We start from the raw sequence: 23,188 nt of genomic DNA on the forward strand, positions 1-23,188 counted from the left end.
TCCTCTCCTCCTCACGCACCTCCTGCCTCCCCCCTGACCCCTCCTCAGACCCCCCTGACCCCTCGGAGGACGACCTCTTCCTCTTTGATAAGTACCCCACTGCCGTCCCAGACAGCACTACGTTTCCCATGATTCCTCCGGTGGGGGTGCAGGCCGTGGCCCTGGGGCCCGACTCCGTGCGCGTGTCCTGGGCCGACAACTCGGTCAGCAAGAGCCAGAAGTCGACCGAGGTCCGGTACTACTCAGTCAAATGGAAGAGCAGCCACTCGTCCAGCGGCAAATACAAGGTCAGACTCAAAAGCAGAGAAGACCCAGCGAGGATAATGTGACACCTGGTCTAGACCTGGTTTAGTCCTTGTCTAGTCCTGGTCTAGTTCTGGTTTAGTCCTGGTTTAGTCCTGGTCCAGTCCTGGTCTAGTCCTGGTTTAGTCCTGGTCCAGTCCTGGTCTAGTCCTGGTCCAGTCCTGGTCTAGTCCTGGTCCAGTCCTGGTCTAGTCCTGGTCCAGTCCTGGTTTAGTCCTGGTCTAGTCCTGGTTTAGTCCTGGTCTAGTCCTGGTTTAGACCTGGTTTAGTCCTGGTCTAGTCCTGGTCTAGTCCTGGTTTAGTCCTGGTCTAGTCCTGGTCTAGTCCTGGTTTAGTCCTGGTCTAGTCCTGGTCTAGTCCTGGTTTAGTCCTGGTCTAGTCCTGGTCCAGTCCCGGTCCAGTCCCGGTCCAGTCCTGGTCCAGTCCTGGTTTAGTCCTGGTTTAGACCTGGTTTAGTCCTTGTCTAGTCCTGGTCTAGTTCTGGTTTAGTCCTGGTCCAGTCCTGGTCTAGTCCTGGTCCAGTCCTGGTCTAGTCCTGGTTTAGTCCAGGTTTAGTCCTGGTTTAGTCCTGGTTTAGTCCTGGTCCAGTCCTGGTCCAGTCCCGGTCCAGTCCCGGTCCAGTCCTGGTCCAGTCCCGGTCCAGTCCCGGTCCAGTCCTGGTTTAGTCCTGGTCTAGTCCTGGTCTAGTCCTGGTTTAGTCCTGGTCTAGTCCTGGTCCAGTCCCGGTCCAGTCCTGGTCCAGTCCTGGTCCAGTCCCGGTCCAGTCCTGGTTTAGTCCTGGTTTAGTCCCGGTCCAGTCCTGGTTTAGTCCTGGTCTAGTCCTGGTCTAGTCCTGGTTTAGTCCTGGTCTAGTCCTGGTCCAGTCCCGGTCCAGTCCTGGTCCAGTCCTGGTCCAGTCCCGGTCCAGTCCTGGTTTAGTCCTGGTTTAGTCCCGGTCCAGTCCCGGTCCAGTCCTGGTCTAGTCCTGGTCCAGTCCTGGTCCAGTCCCGGTCCAGTCCTGGTCCAGTCCCGGTCCAGTCCTGGTCCAGTCCCGGTCCAGTCCCGGTCCAGTCCCGGTCCAGTCCCGGTCCAGTCCTGGTTGAGTTCTGACCTGTTCTCTCAGTCCGCAGACACCACGGCTCTCTCTCACGTCGTGACGGGGCTGAAGCCAAACTCCATGTATGAGTTTTCTGTGATGGTCACTAAAGGCAGGAAGTCCAGCACCTGGAGCATGACGGCGCACGCCACCACCTACGAAGCAGGTGAGCACAAGCCCCGCCCACAGGTGTCCAGCCCCGCCCACAGGTGTCCAGCCCTTCCCACAGGTGTCGACCCCCACCTACTCACGAGCACATTTTATTTTCACCCGTCTTTTAATTGTTTTACCAGTTTGTCCCGTGTTTGTCCCGTGTTTGTCCCATGTTTGTCCCGTGTTTGTCCCGTGTTTTGTGGCTGTGGTCACAAACATGAGCTCTGTCCAGAGAACGGTTACTATGGCAATTTCAGTACCAATTTCTGGGCATGCTCAGTGTGAACGACACAAATCAGGTAATGACCCTGTGCGTCCAGCAGGTGGAACATGTCACTCAGAATGTTCCTACGCCTCTCTCTCCATCTGCCTCCCTCGCCCTGGGACCTGTCTGTCAGACCTGCCTCTTGTTTGCACCCGTCTCACTCCTGTCTCACACTTGTCTCACACATGTCTCACACTTGTCTCACTCCTGTCTCACACTTGTCTCACACATGTCTCACACTTGTCTCACTCCTGTCTCACACTTGTCTCACACATGTCTCACACGTCTCACACTTGTCTCACGCTTGTCTCACTCCTGTCTCACACATGTCTCACACTTGTCTCACTCCTGTCTCACACTTGTCTCACACTTGTCTCACTCCTGTCTCACACTTGTCTCACTCCTGTCTCACACATGTCTCACACTTGTCTCACACATGTCTCACTCCTGTCTCACACTTGTCTCACACATGTCTCACTCCTGTCTCACTCCTGTCTCACTCCTGTCTCACACTTGTCTCACTCCTGTCTCACTCCTGTCTCACACTTGTCTCACTCCTGTCTCACTCCTGTCTCACACTTGTCTCACTCCTGTCTCACACATGTCTCACACTTGTCTCACTCCTGTCTCACTCCTGTCTGTTGTCTCTAAATGTCGTGTCTCGTGTTTTCTTCGCTGGGCCCTGCTCCTCCACTTCTCCTTTGGGTCCAGTTGATTTCATTAACATTCTCCTCGAGCGCCGGCCGCTCCACAGGGGGCGCTGGTGCAATCCCCACACAGACTCCACTCTGGTGCCTCCCTCTGTCCAGACCCGCTCAGACTCTGCTGGGACATTTTCACTGTGGCCTCGTGTTTAAGCACTCGCCCTCCAGCCAGAGGCTCTCTGGACCAAACCTGCTGCTGTGTCTCAAAACACTTCACCTGTGTGTGTGTGAGTGTGTGTGTGTGTGTGTGAGCGCCTCCTCCAGGCAACAGAGTAACTCACACACTCTGCTCCTGTCGCACACTCTGCTCCTGTCGCACACTCTGCTCCTGTTGCACACTCTGCTCCTGTCGCTCTGCTCCTGTCGCTCTGCTCCTGTCGCTCTGCTCCTGTCGCTCTGCTCCTGTCACACACTCTGCTCCTGTCTCACACACTCTGCTCCTGTCGCTCTGCTCCTGTCGCTCTGCTCCTGTCGCTCTGCTCCTGTCCGTGAGTTTCTGGTTTTGTTCTCACACATTTCGCTCCAGGGCGACAGACACTTTTGTCCTGAGTATTTTAAAGACGCTGTGAGACATTTTGGTTTAATCCTGTTGGACATTAGAGCTGTCAATCATCTCCACAGGAATATCAATAACACGCCCACCAGGGGGCGGGCTCTCAGTGTGACGGACACAAATACAGCAGAGACAGAGACAGTGGGACATTCAGACAAGCAGGAGGCAGACTGTCACATAAAAGTTCCCTGGTGTCCCTTTAAATCCACAGGCTGTAGCTCATGTGGCCTTACACGGCTCAGGTTTAGATTTTACACATTTCATCGTCTTTTTTCTGTGTTTCTGTGTGATTGACAGCTCCGAGCTCCGCCCCCAAAGACCTGACTGTGATTGGACGAGAGGGTCGACCGCGGGCCATCCTCATCAGCTGGCAGCCGCCCATGGAGGCCAACGGACGAATCACAGGTCAGGGTTCAGCGCCTCAATCGGCCAATCAGAGCAGCAGAAAGTCAGATCCAGTCTGTGTTATTAAAGACGAGGTGTTTACACGTCATCAAGTATGTTAGAAGTACGAGTCTGTACGAGGCTCCGCCCACAGGCCTACAGCACCCATGCTCCACACGACATCCACCCATTTAATTCTGCTCCTGAGCAGAAGCAGCTTCACCAACACTGTTTACAGAGCGGGCGGAGCCGCTGACCTCGACTGGGGATGTTGTCGGACGGTGGAAGGAAAACTCTGAGGATCTGACCCGTCTTCACACGACAATCCTCCAGAAATACACAAAAACATGACACAAACTGCACTATGACGCGACAAACCTGGTGTGATGTGCAGGAGTTTCATTAGTGCTCTGAAGGGGGAGGGGCTTAGCACAGAGAGCAAAGGGAGGAGAGACTCAGAGTGACAAAAACAGCAGTGAAACCTAGCAGTTAAATACCCCGTAGGTGTAAATACCTCCTCTTTAATACCCCGTAGGTGTAAATACCTCATCTGTAATACCCCGTAGGTGTAAATACCTCCTCTTTAATACCCCGTAGGTGTAAATACCTCCTCTTTAATACCCCGTAGGTGTAAATACCTCCTCTTTAATACCCCGTAGGTGTAAATACCTCATCTGTAATACCCCGTAGGTGTAAATACCTCCTCTTTAATACCCCGTAGGTGTAAATACCTCCTCTTTAATACCCCGTAGGTGTAAATACCTCCTCTTTAATACCCCGTAGGTGTAAATACCTCCTCTTTAATACCCCGTAGGTGTAAATACCTCCTCTGTAATACCCCGTAGGTGTAAATACCTCATCTTTAATACCCCGTAGGTGTAAATACCCCTCTGTAATACCCCGTAGGTGTAAATACCTCCTCTTTAATACCCCGTAGGTGTAAATACCTCCTCTCTAATACCCCGTAGGTGTAAATACCCCTCTTTAATACCCCTGGTCCTCTGAATCCCTCTTGCAGACGCCTCTCTCACGGCTCATTGATCTGCTGCACAGATCTGTGTCTTATCTCCGCCCGGCCGCTCCGTCTCTCGTCTCGCTCTTAAAATAAACGCGCCGCTGATGTTCTTTGCTCCGAGGCTCCACCCGGCTGTAAACCTGTCTGCTGTAACGTGTCCCAGTGGACGAATCAAGCGCACCTTCAGGTTTAAGCACCGCTGTGAGTCCCAGTGGACGAATCAAACGCACCCTCAGGCTACTCTGCCTCAAATACCCCCCCCCCCCGACCCCCCCCGACCCCCAACCCCCCAACCCCCCCCAACCCCGACCCCGTTTCACTCTGCGCTGTGTGAAAATGCAACACGCTCAAATTAGAATCATGTTTAACAGGATTTAAACACAAAGACGGACTAAACCAGGACTAAACCAGGACTAAACCAGGACTAAACCAGGACTAAACCAGGACTGAACCAGGACTGAACCAGGACTAAACCTGGACTGAACCAGGACTAAACCTGGACTGAACCAGGACTGAACCAGGACTAAACCTGGACTGAACCAGGACTAAACCTGGACTGAACCAGGACTGAACCAGGACTAAACCTGGACTGAACCAGGACTAAACCTGGACTGAACCAGGACTGAACCAGGACTGAACCTGGACTGAACCAGGACTAAACCAGGACTAAACCAGGACTAAACCAGGACTGAACCTGGACTGAACCAGGACTAAACCTGGACTGAACCAGGACTGAACCTGGACTGAACCAGGACTAAACCAGGACTAAACCAGGACTGAACCAGGACTGAACCAGGACTAAACCTGGACTGAACCAGGACTAAACCTGGACTGAACCAGGACTGAACCAGGACTAAACCTGGACTGAACCAGGACTAAACCTGGACTGAACCAGGACTGAACCAGGACTAAACCTGGACTGAACCAGGACTAAACCTGGACTGAACCAGGACTGAACCAGGACTGAACCTGGACTGAACCAGGACTGAACCAGGACTAAACCAGGACTAAACCAGGACTGAACCAGGACTGAACCAGGACTAAACCTGGACTGAACCAGGACTGAACCAGGACTAAACCAGGACTAAACCAGGACTGAACCAGGACTGAACCAGGACTAAACCAGGACTGAACCAGGACTGAACCAGGACTAAACCAGGACTAAACCAGGACTGAACCTGGACTGAACCAGGACTAAACCTGGACTGAACCAGGACTGAACCTGGACTGAACCAGGACTAAACCAGGACTAAACCAGGACTAAACCAGGACTGAACCTGGACTGAACCAGGACTAAACCTGGACTGAACCAGGACTGAACCTGGACTGAACCAGGACTAAACCAGGACTAAACCAGGACTGAACCAGGACTGAACCAGGACTAAACCTGCATTTGTCTGATTTACTGTCACTGTTGTAGCGCCCCCTGTGGTGATAGAGCAGGAATTACTTTTCTAGATTCCTGGAATTTCAGGGCCAAGATTATTTACACATTTATAAGTGAAAATGTTTAAGAAAAATACAATTTTCAAAACTTAGCACATTGTGCTTTTCTAGAATAGTCCAATAGCGCCCCCTACAGAGGGACAGGATCATTCACACTTTATTACATGGAAATAATTCAAATTGGTCCTAAAGTTTAGTTTATTTCTTTTAAATAAGAGCTTCAAATTTAAAATGAATGTCCAGCTCCAGTTATAAATATCTTAAAGTTGTGTAAAGAGCTTATAGCAGAGGTGCCCAAACTTTTATTATCGAGGGCCACGTCTCGTCCCGTCCCCTCCCTGAACCGCCACCTTAACGTGGTGGAGGGGTTTGACCACCCGAATGATCCTGGGAGCTATGTTGTCGGGGGCTTCATGCCCCTGGTAGGGTCACCCATGGCAAACAGGTCCTGGGAGACGGGTCTGACTAAGAGCGGTTCAGAAGCCCAACATGAACAGACAAAGAACAAGGCCAGTTACGTCGCCCGGACTGGCGTTACCGGGGCCCCACCCTGGAGCCAGGCCTGGGGTGGGTGCTCGCCAGCGAGCGCCTGGTGGCCGGGCCTTTCCCCATGGGGCCCGGTCGGGCCCAGCCCGAAGGAACGACGTGGGGCCGTCCTCCCGTGGACCCACCACCTGCGGGAGGAGCCATGCGGGGCGGGTGCAAAGAGATCCGGGCGGCAGTCGAAGGCGGGGACCTCGACGACCGGATCTCCGGACATGGAGACTAGCTCTGGGGACATGGAATGTCACCTCGCTGGGGGGGAAGGAGCCTGAGCTTGTGCGGGAGGTTGAGCGTTACCGGCTAGATATAGTCGGCCTCACCTCCACGCACAGCTTGGGCTCTGGAACCCAACTTCTTGAGAGGGGTTGGACTCTCCATTTCTCTGGCGTTGCCCGCGGGGAGCGGCGGCGAGCTGGTGTGGGCTTGCTCATTGCCCCACAGCTCAGCCGCTGCGTGTTGGGGTTCACTCCGGTGAACGAGAGGGTCGCGTCCCTGCGCCTTCGGGTCAGGGACAGGTCTCTCACTGTTGTGTCGGCCTACGGGCCAAACAGCAGTGCAGAGTACCCGGCCTTCTTGGAGTCCCTGGGAGGGGTACTAGACAGTGCACCAACCGGGGACTCCGTTGTTCTCCTGGGGGACTTCAACGCCCATGTGGGTAACGACAGTGACACTTGGAGGGGCGTGATTGGGAGGAACGGCCTCCCCGATCTGAACCCGAGCGGTGTTTTGTTATTGGACTTCTGTGCTAGTCACAGCTTGTCCATAACAAACACCATGTTCGAGCACAAGGGTGTCCATCGGTGCACGTGGCACCAGGACACTCTAGGTCGGAGGTCGATGATCGACTTTGTTGTCGTGTCATCTGACCTCCGACCGCGTGTCTTGGACACTCGGGTGAAGAGAGGGGCTGAGCTGTCAACTGATCACCACCTGGTGGTGAGTTGGATCCGCTGGCGGAGGAGGAAGCCGGACAGACCTGGCAGGCCCAAGCGTATTGTGAGGGTCTGCTGGGAACGTCTGGCGGAGCCCTCCGTCAGGGGGGTCTTCAACTCCCACCTCCGGGAGAGCTTCTCCCTGATCCCGGGGGAGGTTGGAGACATGGACTCCGAGTGGGCCATGTTCTCCACCTCTATTGTCGATGCGGCTGCTCGTAGCTGTGGTCGTAAGGTCTGTGGTGCTTGTCGCGGCGGCAATCCCCGAACCCGGTGGTGGACACCGGAAGTAAGGGATGCCGTCAAGCTGAAGAAGGAGTCCTATCGAGCCTTGTTGGCTCGTGGGACTCCTGAGGCAGCTGATGAGTACCGGCGGGCCAAGCGTGCCGCGGCTCGGGCGGTCACAGAGGCAAAAACTCGGGGTTGGGAGGAGTTCGGAGAGGCCATGGAGGAGGACTATCGGACGGCCTCAAAGAGATTCTGGCAAACCGTCCGACGCCTCAGGAGGGGGAAGCAGTGCTTCACCAACACTGTTTACAGTGCGGGTGGAGAGCTGCTGACCTCGACTGGGGATGTTGTCGGGCGGTGGAAGGAATACTTTGAGGATCTCCTCAATCCCACTGTCACGTCTTCCGAGGAAGAAGCAGAGACTGGGGACCCAGAGGCGGACTTGTCCATCACCCTGGCTGAAGTCACTGAGGTGGTTAAAGCTCCTCGGTGGCAAGGCTCCGGGGGTGGACGAGATCCGTCCTGAGTACCTCAAGTCTCTGGATGTTGTGGGGCTGTCTTGGCTGACACGTCTCTGCAACATCGCGTGGCGGTCGGGGACAGTACCTGTGGAATGGCAGACCGGGGTGGTGGTCCCTCTGTATAAGAAGGGGGACCGGAGGGTGTGTTCCAATTACAGGGGAATCACACTACTCAGCCTTCCCGGTAAGGTCTATTCCAGGGTACTAGAGAGGAGAATCCGACCGATAGTCGAACCTCGGATTCAGGAGGAGCAGTGTGGTTTTCGTCCTGGTCGTGGAACACTGGACCAGCTCTATACTCTTCATCGGGTCCTCGAGGGCTCATGGGAGTTTGCCCAACCAGTCCACATGTGTTTTGTGGATCTGGAGAAGGCATTCGACCGTGTCCCTCGTGGTGTCCTTTGGGGGGTGCTCTGGGAGTATGGGGTCCGGGGCTCTTTGCTAAGGGCTGTCCGGTCCCTGTATGATCGGAGCAGGAGCTGTGTTCGCATTGCCGGCAGTAAGTCAGACCTGTTCCCGGTGCATGTTGGACTCCGCCAGGGCTGCCCTTTGTCACCGGTTCTGTTCATTATATTTATGGACAGAATTTCTAGGCGCAGCCAGGGGCCGGAGGGGGCCTGGTTTGGGAACCACAGGATTTCATCTCTGCTGTTTGCAGATGATGTTGTCCTGATGCTTCTTCGAGCCAGGACCTGCAGCAGGCACTGGGGCGGTTTGCAGCTGAGTGTGAAGTGGCTGGGATGAGAATCAGCTCCTCCAAATCCGAGGCCATGGTTCTCGACCGGAAAAAGGTGGTTTGCTCTCTCCGGGTGGGTGGTGAGTCTCTGCCCCAAGTGGAGGAGTTCAAGTATCTCGGGGTCTTGTTCACGAGTGAGGGAAGGATGGAGCGGGAGATTGACAGGCGGATCGGTGCAGCGTCTGCAGTGATGCGGTCGCTGTATCGGTCCGTTGTGGTAAAGAAGGAGCTGAGCCGGAAGGCGAAGCTCTGGATTTACCTCAATCTACGTTCCTACCCTCACCTATGGTCATGAGCTCTGGGTAATGACCGAAAGGACAAGATCGCGGATACAAGCGGCTGAAATGGGCTTCCTCCGCAGAGTGGCCGGGCGCACCCTTAGGGATAGGGTGAGGAGCTCGGTCACACGGGAGGAGCTCGGAGTAGAGCCGCTGCTCCTACACGTTGAGAGGAACCAGTTGAGGTGGCTCGGGCATCTGCTCAGGATGCCTCCTGGACGCCTCTCTAGGGAGGTGTTCTGGGCATGTCCCACCGGGAGGAGGCCCCGGGGAAGACCCAGGACACGCTGGAGGGACTACGTCTCTCGGCTGGCCTGGGAACGCCTTGGGGTCCCACTGGAGGAGCTGGAGGACGTGTCCGGGGTGAGGGAAGTCTGGGAGTCCCTGCTTAGACTGCTGCCCCCGCGACCCGGCTCCGGATAAGCGGAAGAAAATGGATGGATGGATGGATGGCCACGTCTCGGAGCTTTAAACTCAGCTGTGGCGGCGCCGCTGTGTGTTGAGGCTCTAAACACGTTCATTTTAGTCTGAGTCTCACTGATGTGAGGTTTGAGGTTATAGTGGGAGAAAAACTTTAATCTGCTGTTAAAAGTTCAGCAGGAGCTCAAGGGCCGATAAAAACTGGTCTGAGGGCCGCATTTGGCCCCCGGGCCTCTGTCCTTTCGACTGTGGTCAGATGTGAAACAGAACCTGCTGTGATAAGTTTAGGTTTTATTGTTTATATATTAGCATTAGCATGTTCTTACAGAAGTGCAAAAACACGTCTAAACTTTTTTAGTCTCAAACAGCAGGTTTACATTTCTGTTGAATATTTTGGGCTGAAGTCAAAGTGTTTTGGGTGATGTTCCTCCACAACCAAGACTGAAACAGACCTGTGTTTGAGGACTGGTCTGAAACAGAGGCTGGACAGATGACCAGTGGGTTCAACGTTGGTGCTGCTGGTTTGACTCCAGCTGTCGTCCGTGTCCTGTTGCTGTGTCCTTGAGCACGACACTTACTCGCTCTTGTGTGAGTGTGTGGCGCTTTAACTCCTCTCCTCCGCCCCCTGCAGGATACACCGTGTACTACACCCTGGACAAAAACGCTCCCATCGACGACTGGTCCATGGAGCCGATCTCCGGGGACCGTCTGACCCACCAAGTCCTGAACCTCAGCCTGGACACGGTCTACTACTTCAGGATCCAGGCCAAGAACAGCAAAGGAGTCGGGCCCCTGAGCGAACCTGTGGCCTACAGGACGGCCAAAGGTGAGAGGCCGGGTTTAGACCTGGTTTAGTCCTGGTTTAGACCTGGTTCAGTCCTGGTTTAGACCTGGTTTAGTTCAAACATGTTTTCATTTTGTTATAGTTTGGAGCATGAGCCTGTGTCTGAAATGTGCCCTTTACATGACTCTGCAGGGGCTGGTTGTCTCTCTGTGGGGCTGGTTGTCTCTCTGTGGGGCAGGTTGTCTCTCTGTGGGGCTGGTTGTCTCTCTGTGGGGCTGGTTGTCTCTCTGTGGGGCTGGTTGTGGTGTTGCTTTGCCCCAAAAATGTCTCTTAATAATGAAAATAATTTGAACAGGGGCCTCACAGGTCTGAGGGTCTGACTTTTCTTTTTTTGTTTTTCAGTGGAGCATCCAGACAAGATGCCAAACGACCAGGGTGAGTCCAGAACAACCACACCCGCAACAACCACACCCGCAACAACCACACCCGCAACAACCACACCCACAACAACCACACCCGCAACAACCACACCCACAACAACCACACCCACAACAACCACACCCACAACAACAACACCCACAACAACCACACCCGCAACAACCACACCCGCAACAACCACACCCGCAACAACCACACCCGCAACAACCACACCCACAACAACCACACCACAGACTGTTTATATAAATGTACATAGCTAACCTGCCGCCGCCGTGTCCTAAACAGGAAGTGATCACAGACGCACTTCCTGCTCCATCGACTCGTCCTTTTGGTCTTAAATGTATTAACCCTCTACATGATCCTGGGGTTTTATTTCACTATAGCCTTAGCAACAGGTTTGATTGACATTGATTGACAGCGTTGCTAAGGGAAGGGGCGTTACCTTGAACAGCCTCGCTCCTGATTGGCTCTCTGGTTGCTGTGATACTCGGTCTCTCTCTCTGTTTCTTCTTCTCAGTTTGTTCATTGCAGATAAATATAAACCTGTGCATTTTCTTTATGATGTTTCACACATTTCTTCTTCTGTGGTTTTAGGGCGCGGAGGCGAGCACCCGTACTGGCACCCGGACAGCACCCACATCGACCGCAGCAACATCAACGGTACAACAACCTCCCCCTCTACCGCCTCCTCTCTCCTCCTCCCTCCCTCTCTTCTCTTCCCCCTCTCTCTCCTCCTCCCTCTCTCTCTCTCTCCTCCCTCCCTTTCTCCTCCCTCTCTCCCTCTCTCCTCCCTTGTTAGCGTGCGTTAGCTTGTCGTTAGCGTGCGTTAGCGTGTGTGCATTATCCTGAGGTGTAATTATCTTTGTGTCTCTGTGGGACGTGGTCGTTAGCTCCTGACTCTTCACATTATCGCTGCATTAAACAAGAGCTGCTCCACCGACCAATCACAGCGCTCCCACAGCTGCAGTGCATCCTGGGAGTTTGAGTTCAGATGTCTGTGTTTGGCTGTCGTCCTTCAGTCTGCTGCAGTTCGTCGTTCTGGTCCAGGGGATTTGTCGGGTTTTCTGATAAATGTACTTTTGTGTCTTTCTCTCAGATCCCAAACAAAAACATTTAGAGGTTTAAATGTCGTCCATGCTCTATTCAAACCTCCTTGCAGTTAGCAGTATGAGCCTGTACGAGGCTCCGCCCACAAGCCTACATCACCCATGTACGAGGCTCCGCCCACAGGCCTACATCACCCACGCTCCACACGACAATCCTCCATAAATACACAAAAACATGATACAAACTGCACTATGACGTGACAAACCTGGTGTGATGTGCAGGAGTTTCATTAGTGCTCTGAAGGGGAGGGGCTTAGCACAGAGAGCAAAGAGAGAGGAGAGACTCAGAGACAAAAACAAAAGGGAAACTTAGCAGTGAATCCCCCACAGAAGGAAAATAACCTGTTTAAAGCAGATTTAGGCAGGATCCAGTCACACACTGCACCTGTCTCACTCACTGCACCTGTCTCACACACTGCACCTGTCTCACACACTGCACCTGTCTCACCCACTGTCTCACACACTGCACCTGTCTCACTCACTGCACCTGTCTCACCCACTGTCTCACACACTGCACCTGTCTCACTCACTGCACCTGTCTCACACCTGTCTCACTCTCTGCACCTGTCTGTCCTCAGGCCCCCCCGTGGGGCAGGTGCGTCCTCCTCACACTCTGGCTCCTCAGAGGGGTTCTCAGATGCTGGTGGTGGTGCTGGTGTCTGTGGGGGCGCTCAGTGTCGTCATGATCGTCGTCGTGGCGCTGATCTGCACCAGGAGAAGCTCCGCCCACCAGAGGAAGTACGAACTACTATTATACTACAAATACTACTACAAATACTACTGTAAATACTACAAGTACTACTACTACTACTACTACTACCACTTCAGACCCGGTCCAGACCCGGTTTGACCCTCGTTTGTCCCACAGGAAGCGGGCCAGTGCCAGTAAACGTAAAGGGAGTCAGAAGGAGCTGAGGCCTCCAGATCTGTGGATCCACCACGAGGAGATGGAGATGAAGAACATGGACAAACCTCCGAGCGTCGCTCCCTCCGTGCGCGATTCGCCCATTCAGACCTGCCAGGACCGCCCCCAGCCCGCCCTCAGCCAATCAGAGAGTCAGCTGGGCAGCAAGAGCAGCCACTCAGGTACCAGCCACTCACCAATAAGAAATGAGGAAAAAACACCTGGTTTAGACCTGTCCTCACCTGTCCTCACCTGTCCTCACCTGTCCTCACCTGTCCTCACCTGTCCCTCTCTTTTTCAGGAGCAGATGCAGACGAGGTGTCCAGTGCCATCTCCACTCTGGAGCGCTCCCTGGGGGCCAGACGAGGAACTAGAGGCAAAATGATGATCCCCATGGAGCAGCCGAGCAACACGCGTGAGTCCTACAGATGACCTCCACACGACCTCCACACGACCTCCACACGACCTCCACATGACCTCCTCACGACCTCCACATGACCTCCATACGACCTCCCCACGACCTCCACACGACCTCTACATGACCTCTACACGACCTCTGTATGACCGCTACATGATCTCTGCATGACCTCCACACAGCCTCCAGAGTCAGCTCTGTGGAGTGGCCCTCTCTCACAGACGTGGTGGTGCAGTGCCCTCTGGTGGTGGAGACAGACGTGTTTTTAGGACGCCTCCCATTTCTGCCCATGCTCCTTGTTTCCTTTCCTCTCCTCCTCATCTTCTCTCCCCATTTCCTTACCTCCTTGTTTCCTCACCTCCTTGTTTCCTTTCTTCTGCTCCTTGTTTCCTTTCCACGCCCACAGATGAGTCGTCCAATCAGAGCCCAGGGGGCGGAGTCTGGTCTAAACCCTGAGACTGAGGGATCGATCGAGTTTTTGATGAAGTGCTGTGATCAGCAGCTTCACCCAGACACTCGTCTGCTCCTCTGCTCCTCTGCTCCTCTGCTCCTCTGCTCCTCTGACCCTCTGCTCCTCTGACCCTCTGCTCCTCTGACCCTCTGCTCCTCTGCTCCTCTGACCCTTGCCTCTGCTCCTCCTCATTTCCTCTTCTCCTCCTCTTTTCTCCTCTGCTTCTCCCCTCCTGTGTTTTACATTGTGGTACATTTCTTGGTTACTGTGCTCCTCCTCTACTTTCCTCTCTACCTCTCCTCCCCTCTGCTCCTCCCCTCTGCTCCTCTCCTCTGCTCCTCCCCTCTGCTCCTCTGACCTCTCCTCCTCCCCTGTTCTGCTTCTCCTCTCCTCCTCTGCCCTGTGCTTTACACTGTGGTACATTTCCTGGTTGCCGTGGTAACAGGCTCCTCCTCTGCTCCTCCTCTTTGCAGCCGTGGTCAGCGCGGTGGCTCTGGACTCTCAGTATCCTGCTCTGCTTCAGTCTCCGTCCTGTGGATTCACCCACAACAAGTTCAGTTTACGCCAGATGCCCTTCCCCAGCCTCACCGTGGACCGCGGCTTCAGCCCAGGTACGACCCGAGCAGAACATGATTTAAATGAATATTTTATCTGCACTGCCTCATTCTGAGCTTTTATCAAACAATATGTGTCTCTGTGAAACACGACCTGTTTAAACCACAGCTGAGGCTGTGAGTCCTGTGTGTTCGGTTCTTTTGGTTTGGCTCCTGTGTGTTTGGTTCTTCTGGGTTGGTTCTGTTAGTTTTGGCTCCTGTGTTCTCTCGTGTTGTTGCCGTGCGGTCGGTTCCTCTTTAACCTCGTCACTGTCTCCAGTTGGAGGGTTCTTCTCTTCGTTTAAATCCTGAGGTTTGTGTCTCGCCGCCAGGAGCCGGATCAGGGTCATGACCGACTCACTGCGGCGTTCACAGATCAGAACAAACGCCTTTAATTAAAACACAGAGAACAAGAACCCCACGAGAACCACATGAGAACCAGACAAGGACCGCACAAGAACCACACGAGAACCACACAAGAACTGCATGAGAACCGCATGAGAACCACACAAGAACTGCAAGAGAACCAGATAAGAACCGCACAAGAACCGGATAAGAGCCGTGAAGTATCGCTGTGTTTTAGTGTTACAACTTAAAGTTCCTGCATCACACAGACTGACCCTAAGCTGTATGACCACATGATGACATCACAAAGTAGTACCCCAGAGAAGTAAAATAGTTCACGGCGCTTTTGGGCGTGGGCGGAGTTCATCTCACCAGAATCTTGGACTGGATCATTTTTGCACTGAGCTGAAATCCAGATGAGACCAGGATCAAACCCAGACCTCCTTAAACCCTCTGGAGGTCCCTCTGATCCTAATGAAAGCGGCAGGATCGTTAGCACATGTAGCGTCGTTAGCACATGTAGCGTTAGCACGTGTATCTTTCATCTGCTCATGGACGACATGTTTTTCTTTAATCTCAACATGAAATATTCAACAACTTTTCACCAGCCTCCCACAACATGAAACATGAAACAGCCACGTGACGGAAAGTCCTGGTCTAGTCCTGGTTTAGACCTGGTTTAGACCTGGTTTAGACCTGGTTTAGACCTGGTTTAGTCCGGGTTTAGACCTGGTTTAGACCTGGTTAAGTCCTGGTTTAGTCCGGGTTTAGACCTGGTTTAGTCCTGGTTCAGTCCTGGTTTAGTCCTGGTTTAGTCCTGGTTTAGTCCTGGTTTAGTCCTGATTTAGTCCTGATTTAGACCTGGTTTAGACCTGGTTTAGACCTGGTTTAGACCTGGTTAAGTCCTGGTTAAGTCCTGGTTTAGTCCTGGTTTAGTCCTGGTTTAGTCCTGGTTTAGTCCTGGTTTAGTCCTGGTTCAGTCCTGGTTTAGTCCTGGTTTAGTCCTGGTTTAGTCCTGGTTTAGTCCTGGTTTAGACCTGGTTCAGTCCTGGTTTAGACCTGGTTCAGTCCTGGTTTAGTCCTGGTTTAGACCTGGTTCAGTCCTGGTTTAGACCTGGTTCAGTCCTGGTTTAGTCCTGGTTTAGACCTGGTTCAGTCCTGGTTTAGACCTGGTTCAGTCCTGGTTTAGTCCTGGTTTAGACCTGGTTCAGTCCTGGTTTAGTTCTGGTTTAGTCCTGGTTTAGTCCTGGTTTAGTCCTGGTTTAGTCCTGGTTCCGTCCTGGTTTAGTCCTGGTTTAGTCCTGGTTTAGTCCTGGTTCATATATTTCTGACTCTTTTCTTCTTCCACAGCGATGACGTCAGAGCCGTCGTCCAATCCGCTGCAGCCTCCCTCTCAGTCAGCTCCGCCTCCTGACCTCACCGCGGCCTCTCTTCCCGCCTCCGCGTCCTCATTGGCCGTGGGCGTGTCTGCCGTGTCTCCATTGGCCGGTTCGGTGTCGTCGGAGGAGTCTCAGGGCGGAGCCAGGAGCATCCCGACGGCGTGTGTGCGACCGAGCCACCCTCTGCGCAGCTTCACCAGCCCCCTCCTCCCCCCGCCACACGGCCCCGCCCACGCCGCCACAGCCACGCCCCCCTCCAGTGAGTAAAGAGGAGCAGAGGGTCAGAGGAGCAGAGGGTCAGAGGAGCAGAGGGTCAGAGGAGCAGAGGAGCAGAGGGTCAGAGGAGCAGAGGGTCAGAGGAGAAGGGGGTCAGAGGAGCAGAGGGTCAGAGGAGCAGAGGAGCAGATGGTCAGAGGAGCAGAGGAGCAGAGGGTCAGGGGGTCAGAGGAGAAGAGGGTCAGGGGGTCAGAGGAGCAGAGGGTCAGAGGAGCAGAGGGTCAGAGGAGCAGGGGGTCAGAGGGTCAGAGGAGCAGAGGGTCAGAGGAGCAGAGGAGCAGAGGAGCAGAGGGTCAGGGGGTCAGAGGAGCAGAGGGTCAGAGGAGCAGAGGGTCAGGGGGTCAGAGGAGCAGAGGGTCAGAGGAGCAGAGGAGCAGAGGGTCAGGGGGTCAGAGGAGCAGAGGGTCAGAGGAGCAGAGGAGCAGAGGGTCAGAGGAGCAGAGGAGCAGAGGAGAAGGGGGTCAGAGGAGCAGAGGGTCAGAGGAGCAGAGGGTCAGAGGAGCAGAGGGTCAGAGGAGCAGAGGGTCAGAGGAGCAGAGGAGCAGAGGGTCAGGGGGTCAGAGGGTCAGAGGAGCAGAGGGTCAGAGGAGCAGAGGGTCAGAGGAGCAGAGGGTCAGAGGAGCAGAGGGTCAGAGGAGCAGAGGGTCAGGGGGTCAGAGGAGCAGAGGGTCAGAGGAGCAGAGGAGCAGAGGGTCAGAGGAGCAGAGGAGCAGAGGGTCAGAGGAGAAGGGGGTCAGAGGAGCAGAGGGTCAGAGGAGAAGAGGGTCAGAAGGGCAGAGGGGCAGAGGAGCAGGGGGTCAGAGGAGCAGGGGGTCAGAGGAGCAGAGGGTCAGAGGAGCAGAGGGTCAGAGGAGCAGAGGGTCAGAGGAGCAGAGGAGCAGAGGGTCAGAGGAGCAGAGGGTCAGAGGAGCAGAGGAGCAGAGGTGCAGAGGAGCAGAGGAGCAGAGGGTCAGAGGAGCAGGGGGTTAGAGGGTCAGAGGAGCAGAGGGTCAGAGGAGCAGAGGAGCAGAGGGTCAGGGGGTCAGAGGAGCAGAGGGTCAGAGGAGCAGGGGGTCAGAGGGTCAGAGGAGCAGAGGGTCAGAGGAGCAGGGGGTCAGAGGAGCAGAGGGTCAGAGGGTCAGTTCATTAACCCTGTTCTTCTTGTTCACAGCCGGCTCGTTGCCGAAGCCTCAGGTGAAGACCGCCTCCTTGGGGTTGGGGGGTAAAGCGCGCTCTCCTCTTCTGCCCGTGTCGGTGCCCACGGCGCCCGAGCTCCAGGAGGAGGCGGGGCTCAAAGCCGACGACACCGCCGCCAACGTGAGTCTGTTTATTATTTGGATCCTCGTCAGCTGTCACCAAACTGAGAGCTCCCCGAGTCCTATTGACCCAGTGACATCAGACTAGGGGTGTTCTACATGTATGTCTATGGTGGAATGTTTAGCAGTTACCATGGTGACACAAAGCACACATTAGCACTGGCAAAATATTATAGGGAAAAAAGTCTAAAGTGATTTTTGAGTTTGATTTTACACAAAAAGGTGAAAGTGACTCACTGAAAAACTGTTGGCTAATGCTAATGCTAATGCTAAAGCTAATGCTAATGCTAAAGCTAATACTAATGCACTTTACAGCAAATCACAAAACAACAAATCGAAACATAAATAATCACAAATAATCATAAAATTAACATTAAAGGAGAAAAGTGCAGAATAAAACCCTTTGAGTCACAGCAGATGAACAGAACTGAGTCTGGATTTAAACTTTGTCACAGTCGAGGTTTGTCTCACATCTTCAGGGAGAATGTTCCAGGTTTTAGCTGCACAAAACTGAAACACTGATTCTCCAGGTTCAGTCCTGACTCTGGACCAGCAGGAGGCCGGTCCCTGAAGTCCTCAGAGTGTGAGATGGTTCATGTGGCTCATGTGGGAGATGTTCTTTGGTGCTGGTCCATGGAGAGACTTGTTCACACTGAGCTGCTTTAAAGTCTCTGAACCACAGGAGCCACAGGAGCCACAGGAGCCACAGGAGCACATGTGTGAAGTACTTCCTGGTTCTAGTCCTGACCCGAGCAGCAGTGTTCTGGATGTTCTGGATGTTCTGGATGTTCTGGATGTTCTGGCAGTGTTCTGGATGTTCTGTTCTCTTGTCTGAGTTTATCTGGAGAAAGTTGTTTTTCCTCCACACACTGATCTGTTGATGCAGTGAATCCACTGGTCCATATTCACCTGCTGCAGTGAGACATAGATCTGACTCGTCTGCAGAGTTGTGTGTGACACATTATTGTTGTGTATTAACTGTCCTAACAGCAGCATGTAGAGACTGAACAACAGGGGTCCCAGGACTGACCCCTGGGGCACCCCACAGGTCAGGGACATTTTATCTGAGACACATTTTCCAATTTCAACAAAGTTCTCCCTGTTTTCTAAATAGGACTTGAACCAGTTTAGTGCAGTACCACAGATGCCCTCCCAGTCCTCTAGTCTCTGTAAGAGGATCCCATGATCCACAGAGTCAAACACTCAGATCTAACAGGATCAACACTGAGACTGTGCATCAGTGTCAGGAGGACGTCATGTGTCCTTGATCAGAGCATCTCAGTCTGTGGTGGGTCTAAAACCTGAAGACCTCACAGGAGCCTCACAGGGGCCTCACGGGAACCTCACAGGGGCCTGTCATGTGACTGTGATGTTATTTGACAGGGACTTGTTTAGATCCGCTCACCTGGAGCTCAGAGAAGTCACTTAAATTAAAAATGAAAATAAAGCTCAGATTAAAGTCTAACAGAGCCTCAGACAGAGCAGTGCCTACAGTTAGCATCACACCCCAGAGAATGTGGATGACGTCATCTGTAAAGTATCAGTTGTTTTTCAGACGTGTGATGTCGTCTGTGAAATGTGATTTGATGAACAAAAACGACCTGAATGATGAAAAATATTTGGAAACATTTGGGGTAAAATGGGAAAAATTCAGGAATAAAAGACAAAAAAAGACAAATTATTAAAAAAATATGAAAAACTTATGAATTTTCCATAAAAGACTTTAGATCTTGAGATTATTTTGAATAAATCAGTGACGTTTATTTGACCATTTTAACCTGGAACAATGAAAATGAACAAGAAACAAGATCAGGAGGAGGAGGAGGAGGAGGAGGAGGAGGAGGAGGAGGAGGAGGAGGAGGAGGAGTACTGTAGTAGTAGTAGAGGTACATTGTAGTAGTAGTAGTTCTGGTCACAGTAGACGTGTGCAGTGTGTGTGTGTGTGTGTGTGTGTGTGTGTGTGTGTGTGTGCAGTGTGTGTGTTGGGGTGGGGGTGTGTGTGTGTGTGTGTGTGTGCAGTGTGTGTGGGTGTGTGTGTGTTTGTTGCAGCTGGTGTTTTAACGTTTCAACAGAACAATCAATAATCAACCAGATGCCCCGAGTCCAGAGAGAAGAGAGAGAGAGGGGGATTAGAGAAAGAGCAGCACAGAGAGAGAGAGAGAGAGAGAGAGAGAGAGAGAGAGAGAGAGAGAGAGAGAGAGAGGGAAGAGATGGAGAAAGAGAGACAGAGTTGAACATCTGTGCGTCTGATTAAAGTGTGTGGACTGTGACCGGGGTGTGTGTAACTCTCAGGTGTAACTGCAGCAGTGGAATTTACTTTATCAGCAGTAGAATTTACAGTATTAATAGTAGTATTTGCAGTGCTGTTCCTCTCTGTGTCTCTCAGCTGTACAAACAGAACAAACAGGACAAACAGGACAAACAAGACAACCCCTCGTAGTTTACACTGGGGCAAAAAAGTATTTATTCAGCCCCAGATGTTCAAGTTCTCCCTCTTAAAAAGACCAGACGTCTGTAATTTTCATCATAGTTTCACTTCAACTATGAGACAGAATGAAAGAATCCAGGAAATCACACTGAAGGATTTTTTATTTATTTGCAAATTATGTTGTAAAATAAGTATTTGGTCAATAACAAAAGTTCGTCTCATACTTTGTTACATTCTCTTTGTTGCAGTGACAGGTCGTTTTCTGTCTCCAGAGGTTTTCTCTGTTGCTGTAGTTTGGTCCGTTCCTCCTGCAGATCTCCTCTAGAGCAGTGATGTTTTGGGAAAGATTTTCTATGGGGTTGAGATCTGGAGACTGGGCCACTCCAGGACCTTGAAATGCTTCTTACTCCACTCCTCCGTTGCCCGGGCGATGTGTTTGGATCATTGTCACGCTGAAAGACCCAGACACGTTTCATCTTCAATGTCCTCACTGATGGAAGGAGGTTTTCACTCAAAATCTCACGATACTTGGCCCCGTTCATTCTTTCCTTTACACGGATCAGTCGTCCTGGTCCCTTTAAAGAAAAACAGCCCCAAAGCATGATGTTTCCACCCCCATGATTCACAGTAGGTCTGATGTTCTTTGGTTGTAACTCTGCATTCTTTCTCCTCCAAACACGACAGATTTTTACCAAAAAGTTGTATTTTGGTTTGATCTGACCATGTGACATTGTCCCAATCCTCTTCTGGATCATCCAAATGCTTCTGTCAAACTTCAGACGGGCCTGGACATGTCCTGTCTTAATCAGGGGACACGTCTGGCACTGCAGGATTTGAGTCCCTGGTGGTGTAGTGTGTTACTGATGGTCCCTTTGTTACTTTGGTCCCAGCTCTCTGCAGGTCATTCACTCGGTCGTGTGGTTCTGGGGTTTTTGCTCTTTGTTCTTGTGTCATTTTGACCCCACGGGGTCAGATCTTGGTGGAGCCCCAGGTCTTGGTCTTGTTCCATTTTGTAATACTTGCTCCACAGTTGATTTGTTGACTCCAGCTCTTACCTGTTGCAGATTGAGTGTTCGGGGCCTGGTGTCTACAGTTTTGTTTGTGGTTCCTTTGCTCTTTGGTCTTGTCCATAGTGGAGTTTGAGTCTGACTGTTTGAGGTTGTGGACATGTGTCTTTTATACTGAGGACGAGTTCAAACAGGGGCCATTAATACAGAGAACGAGTGGAGGACAGAGGAGCCTCTGAAAGTGTTGCTTGTTTGTAGGTGACAAATACTTATTTTACAGAGGAATTTACCAAGTAATTCACCCTCTCTCTCTCTCTCTCTCTCAGATGGTACTGCAGTATAAGTATTTGCAGTATAAGTATTTGCAGTAGTAGTATTTGCAGTAGTAGTATTTGCAGTAGTAGTATTTACTCCTCACCCTGTCTCTCTCTCTCTCTGTCTCTGTCTCAGGTGTACGAACAGGACGACCTCTCGGAGCAGATGGCGAGTTTGGAGGGACTCATGAAGCAGCTCAACGCCATCACAGGCTCCGCCTTCTAGCACCCAATGCCCCGCCCCTTTACATGTTAACCTCGCCCACATCTCCCTGGCCCCGCCCCTTTCTGCAAACAGCAAACACCCACAGGAGACACAACATTCAGCCCTTTATGTCCCTGACTTAAGATGTGACTGTTCTGATTCTGAGCCGATACCAATCTGTAAGAATCGATTCTTTAGTCCTGAGGCCTCGTTCTCTTATTTTTCAAAACATAAATGTGTTTTTCCTCTGATCTGATGCGTCGCCATCGGCCTCTGAATCCTCTAAAAAAAACATTATTATAAAAAAACAAACCATCAGAACCTCCTGTGGTTTTTACTGTTTGCAGAGCTCCTCCTCTCTCCTCCTCCTCCTCTCCTCCCCTCCTCCTCTCCTCCCCTCCTCCACCTCCCCTCCTCCTCCTCCTCTTTCTTCTCTGGACCTGTTTTCTTCTGCCTGTGACTTCACCACAGCGGCCACTTTTTCCACGGATTTGTAAAAATCGTTCTGAGCCTGGACGAGTCCGGCTCATCTGAGACACTGCTGACCCTGTGCACCTGACGACAGGAGCTGGACCACAGACAGGTGCACTGGACCACAGACAGGTGCACTGGACCACAGACAGGTGCACTGGACCACAGACAGGTGCACTGGACCACAGACAGGTGCACTGGGTCAGCGACAGGAGCAGTGGACTACAGACAGGACCCTGCCGGCTCCTTTCGTGGTATTTATTCGTAGCTTCCGTAACTCTCCGCTGAGGACGCCTCAGTTTACTGTGACCTCGTCTGAACGGACACGCCGTCGGCCATTTTGTGTTCCCACCGCCAAAGTCTCTGCCATTTTGTTTCATCCTCTTCTGTTTGAGGCCAGTTCCTGCTCCGCCCAAATGGGACCTGGATCTGTGAGAGAAGAAACCTGAACCATCCTCTGGGTCCTTGGACCCTTGGGTTCCTGAGGGCCTGAGTCCTTGGGTCCTCTGGGTCTCTGGATCCGTGGGTCCTTCGGTCCCTGAGTCCCTGCTTCCCTGCACCCCTGGGTCCCTGGGTCCCTCGGTCTCTGGGTCCCTGCGTCCCTGCGTCCCTGGGTCCTTGGTTCCTCTGGGTCTCTGGGTCCTTAGATCCCTGGGTCCCTGCCTTCCTATGTCCTTGGGTCCCTGGGTTCTAGGGTCTTTGGGTCCCTGGGTTTCTGGGTCTCTGGGTCCCTCGGTCTCTTGGTTCCTGAGTCCCTGCGTCCCTGGTTCCTTGTGTCGCTGGGTCCCTGGGTCCCCCGGCCCCTCGGTCCCTCGGCCTCTGGGTGTCTGGGTTTTTGGTTCTGTTTTGGCAGAGTTCTGGTGAGGGACTTTCGAGTCGGTGCCAAATCGTGTTTTGGAGAAAAATACTGTGAGTTTTTATAATAATTGTGAGTTGGATTTTTTGGAAATGTTTTGTTTTTTTTGTCTCATGTGACGAGTTTGAGTTTGAGTCAGAAGCTCCTCATTCACAGTTTCACGTTTCAGTTTCCTCCACTGGATCATCTTATTTTGTATTTATTTATTTAAAACTGGATTTTTATTAAAGGTTTATTAAAGAGTTAAAGGTATGATCCCTGATGTCAGACGTGTCCTAGAGCAAGACACACGACCCAAACTGTGAAGAAGGCAACAGGACCTGAGGTAGTCCTGGTTTAGTCCTGGTTTAGTCCTGGTTTAGTCC

General features: G+C 52.4%; 1 protein-coding gene across 2 annotated transcripts in view; it reads left to right on the forward strand.

Moving 5' to 3' along the window:
• The window catches only part of dcc (DCC netrin 1 receptor), an 82,390-nt gene extending 60,791 nt beyond the window's left edge, over nt 1-21,599 (forward strand). Inside the window, exons 17-29 of one of the 2 annotated variants that reach the window (XM_055225691.1) lie at nt 49-287; nt 1,406-1,544; nt 3,351-3,458; nt 10,188-10,382; nt 10,743-10,775; nt 11,373-11,438; nt 12,463-12,622; nt 12,753-12,970; nt 13,090-13,203; nt 14,128-14,265; nt 15,943-16,230; nt 17,398-17,543; nt 21,428-21,599. In XM_055225691.1, the coding sequence (XP_055081666.1) occupies nt 49-287; nt 1,406-1,544; nt 3,351-3,458; nt 10,188-10,382; nt 10,743-10,775; nt 11,373-11,438; nt 12,463-12,622; nt 12,753-12,970; nt 13,090-13,203; nt 14,128-14,265; nt 15,943-16,230; nt 17,398-17,543; nt 21,428-21,517 (1,934 nt within the window). In that variant the 3' untranslated portion in view covers nt 21,518-21,599. The remainder of the gene's footprint in view (nt 1-48; nt 288-1,405; nt 1,545-3,350; nt 3,459-10,187; nt 10,383-10,742; nt 10,776-11,372; nt 11,439-12,462; nt 12,623-12,752; nt 12,971-13,089; nt 13,204-14,127; nt 14,266-15,942; nt 16,231-17,397; nt 17,544-21,427) is intronic. The other variant, XM_055225692.1, reaches the window with a different exon arrangement.
• Nucleotides 21,600-23,188: the final 1,589 nt, after the last annotated feature.

The sequence above is a fragment of the Periophthalmus magnuspinnatus genome, chromosome 12, assembly GCF_009829125.3.
Source record: "Periophthalmus magnuspinnatus isolate fPerMag1 chromosome 12, fPerMag1.2.pri, whole genome shotgun sequence".
Classification (NCBI taxonomy): domain Eukaryota; kingdom Metazoa; phylum Chordata; class Actinopteri; order Gobiiformes; family Gobiidae; genus Periophthalmus; species Periophthalmus magnuspinnatus.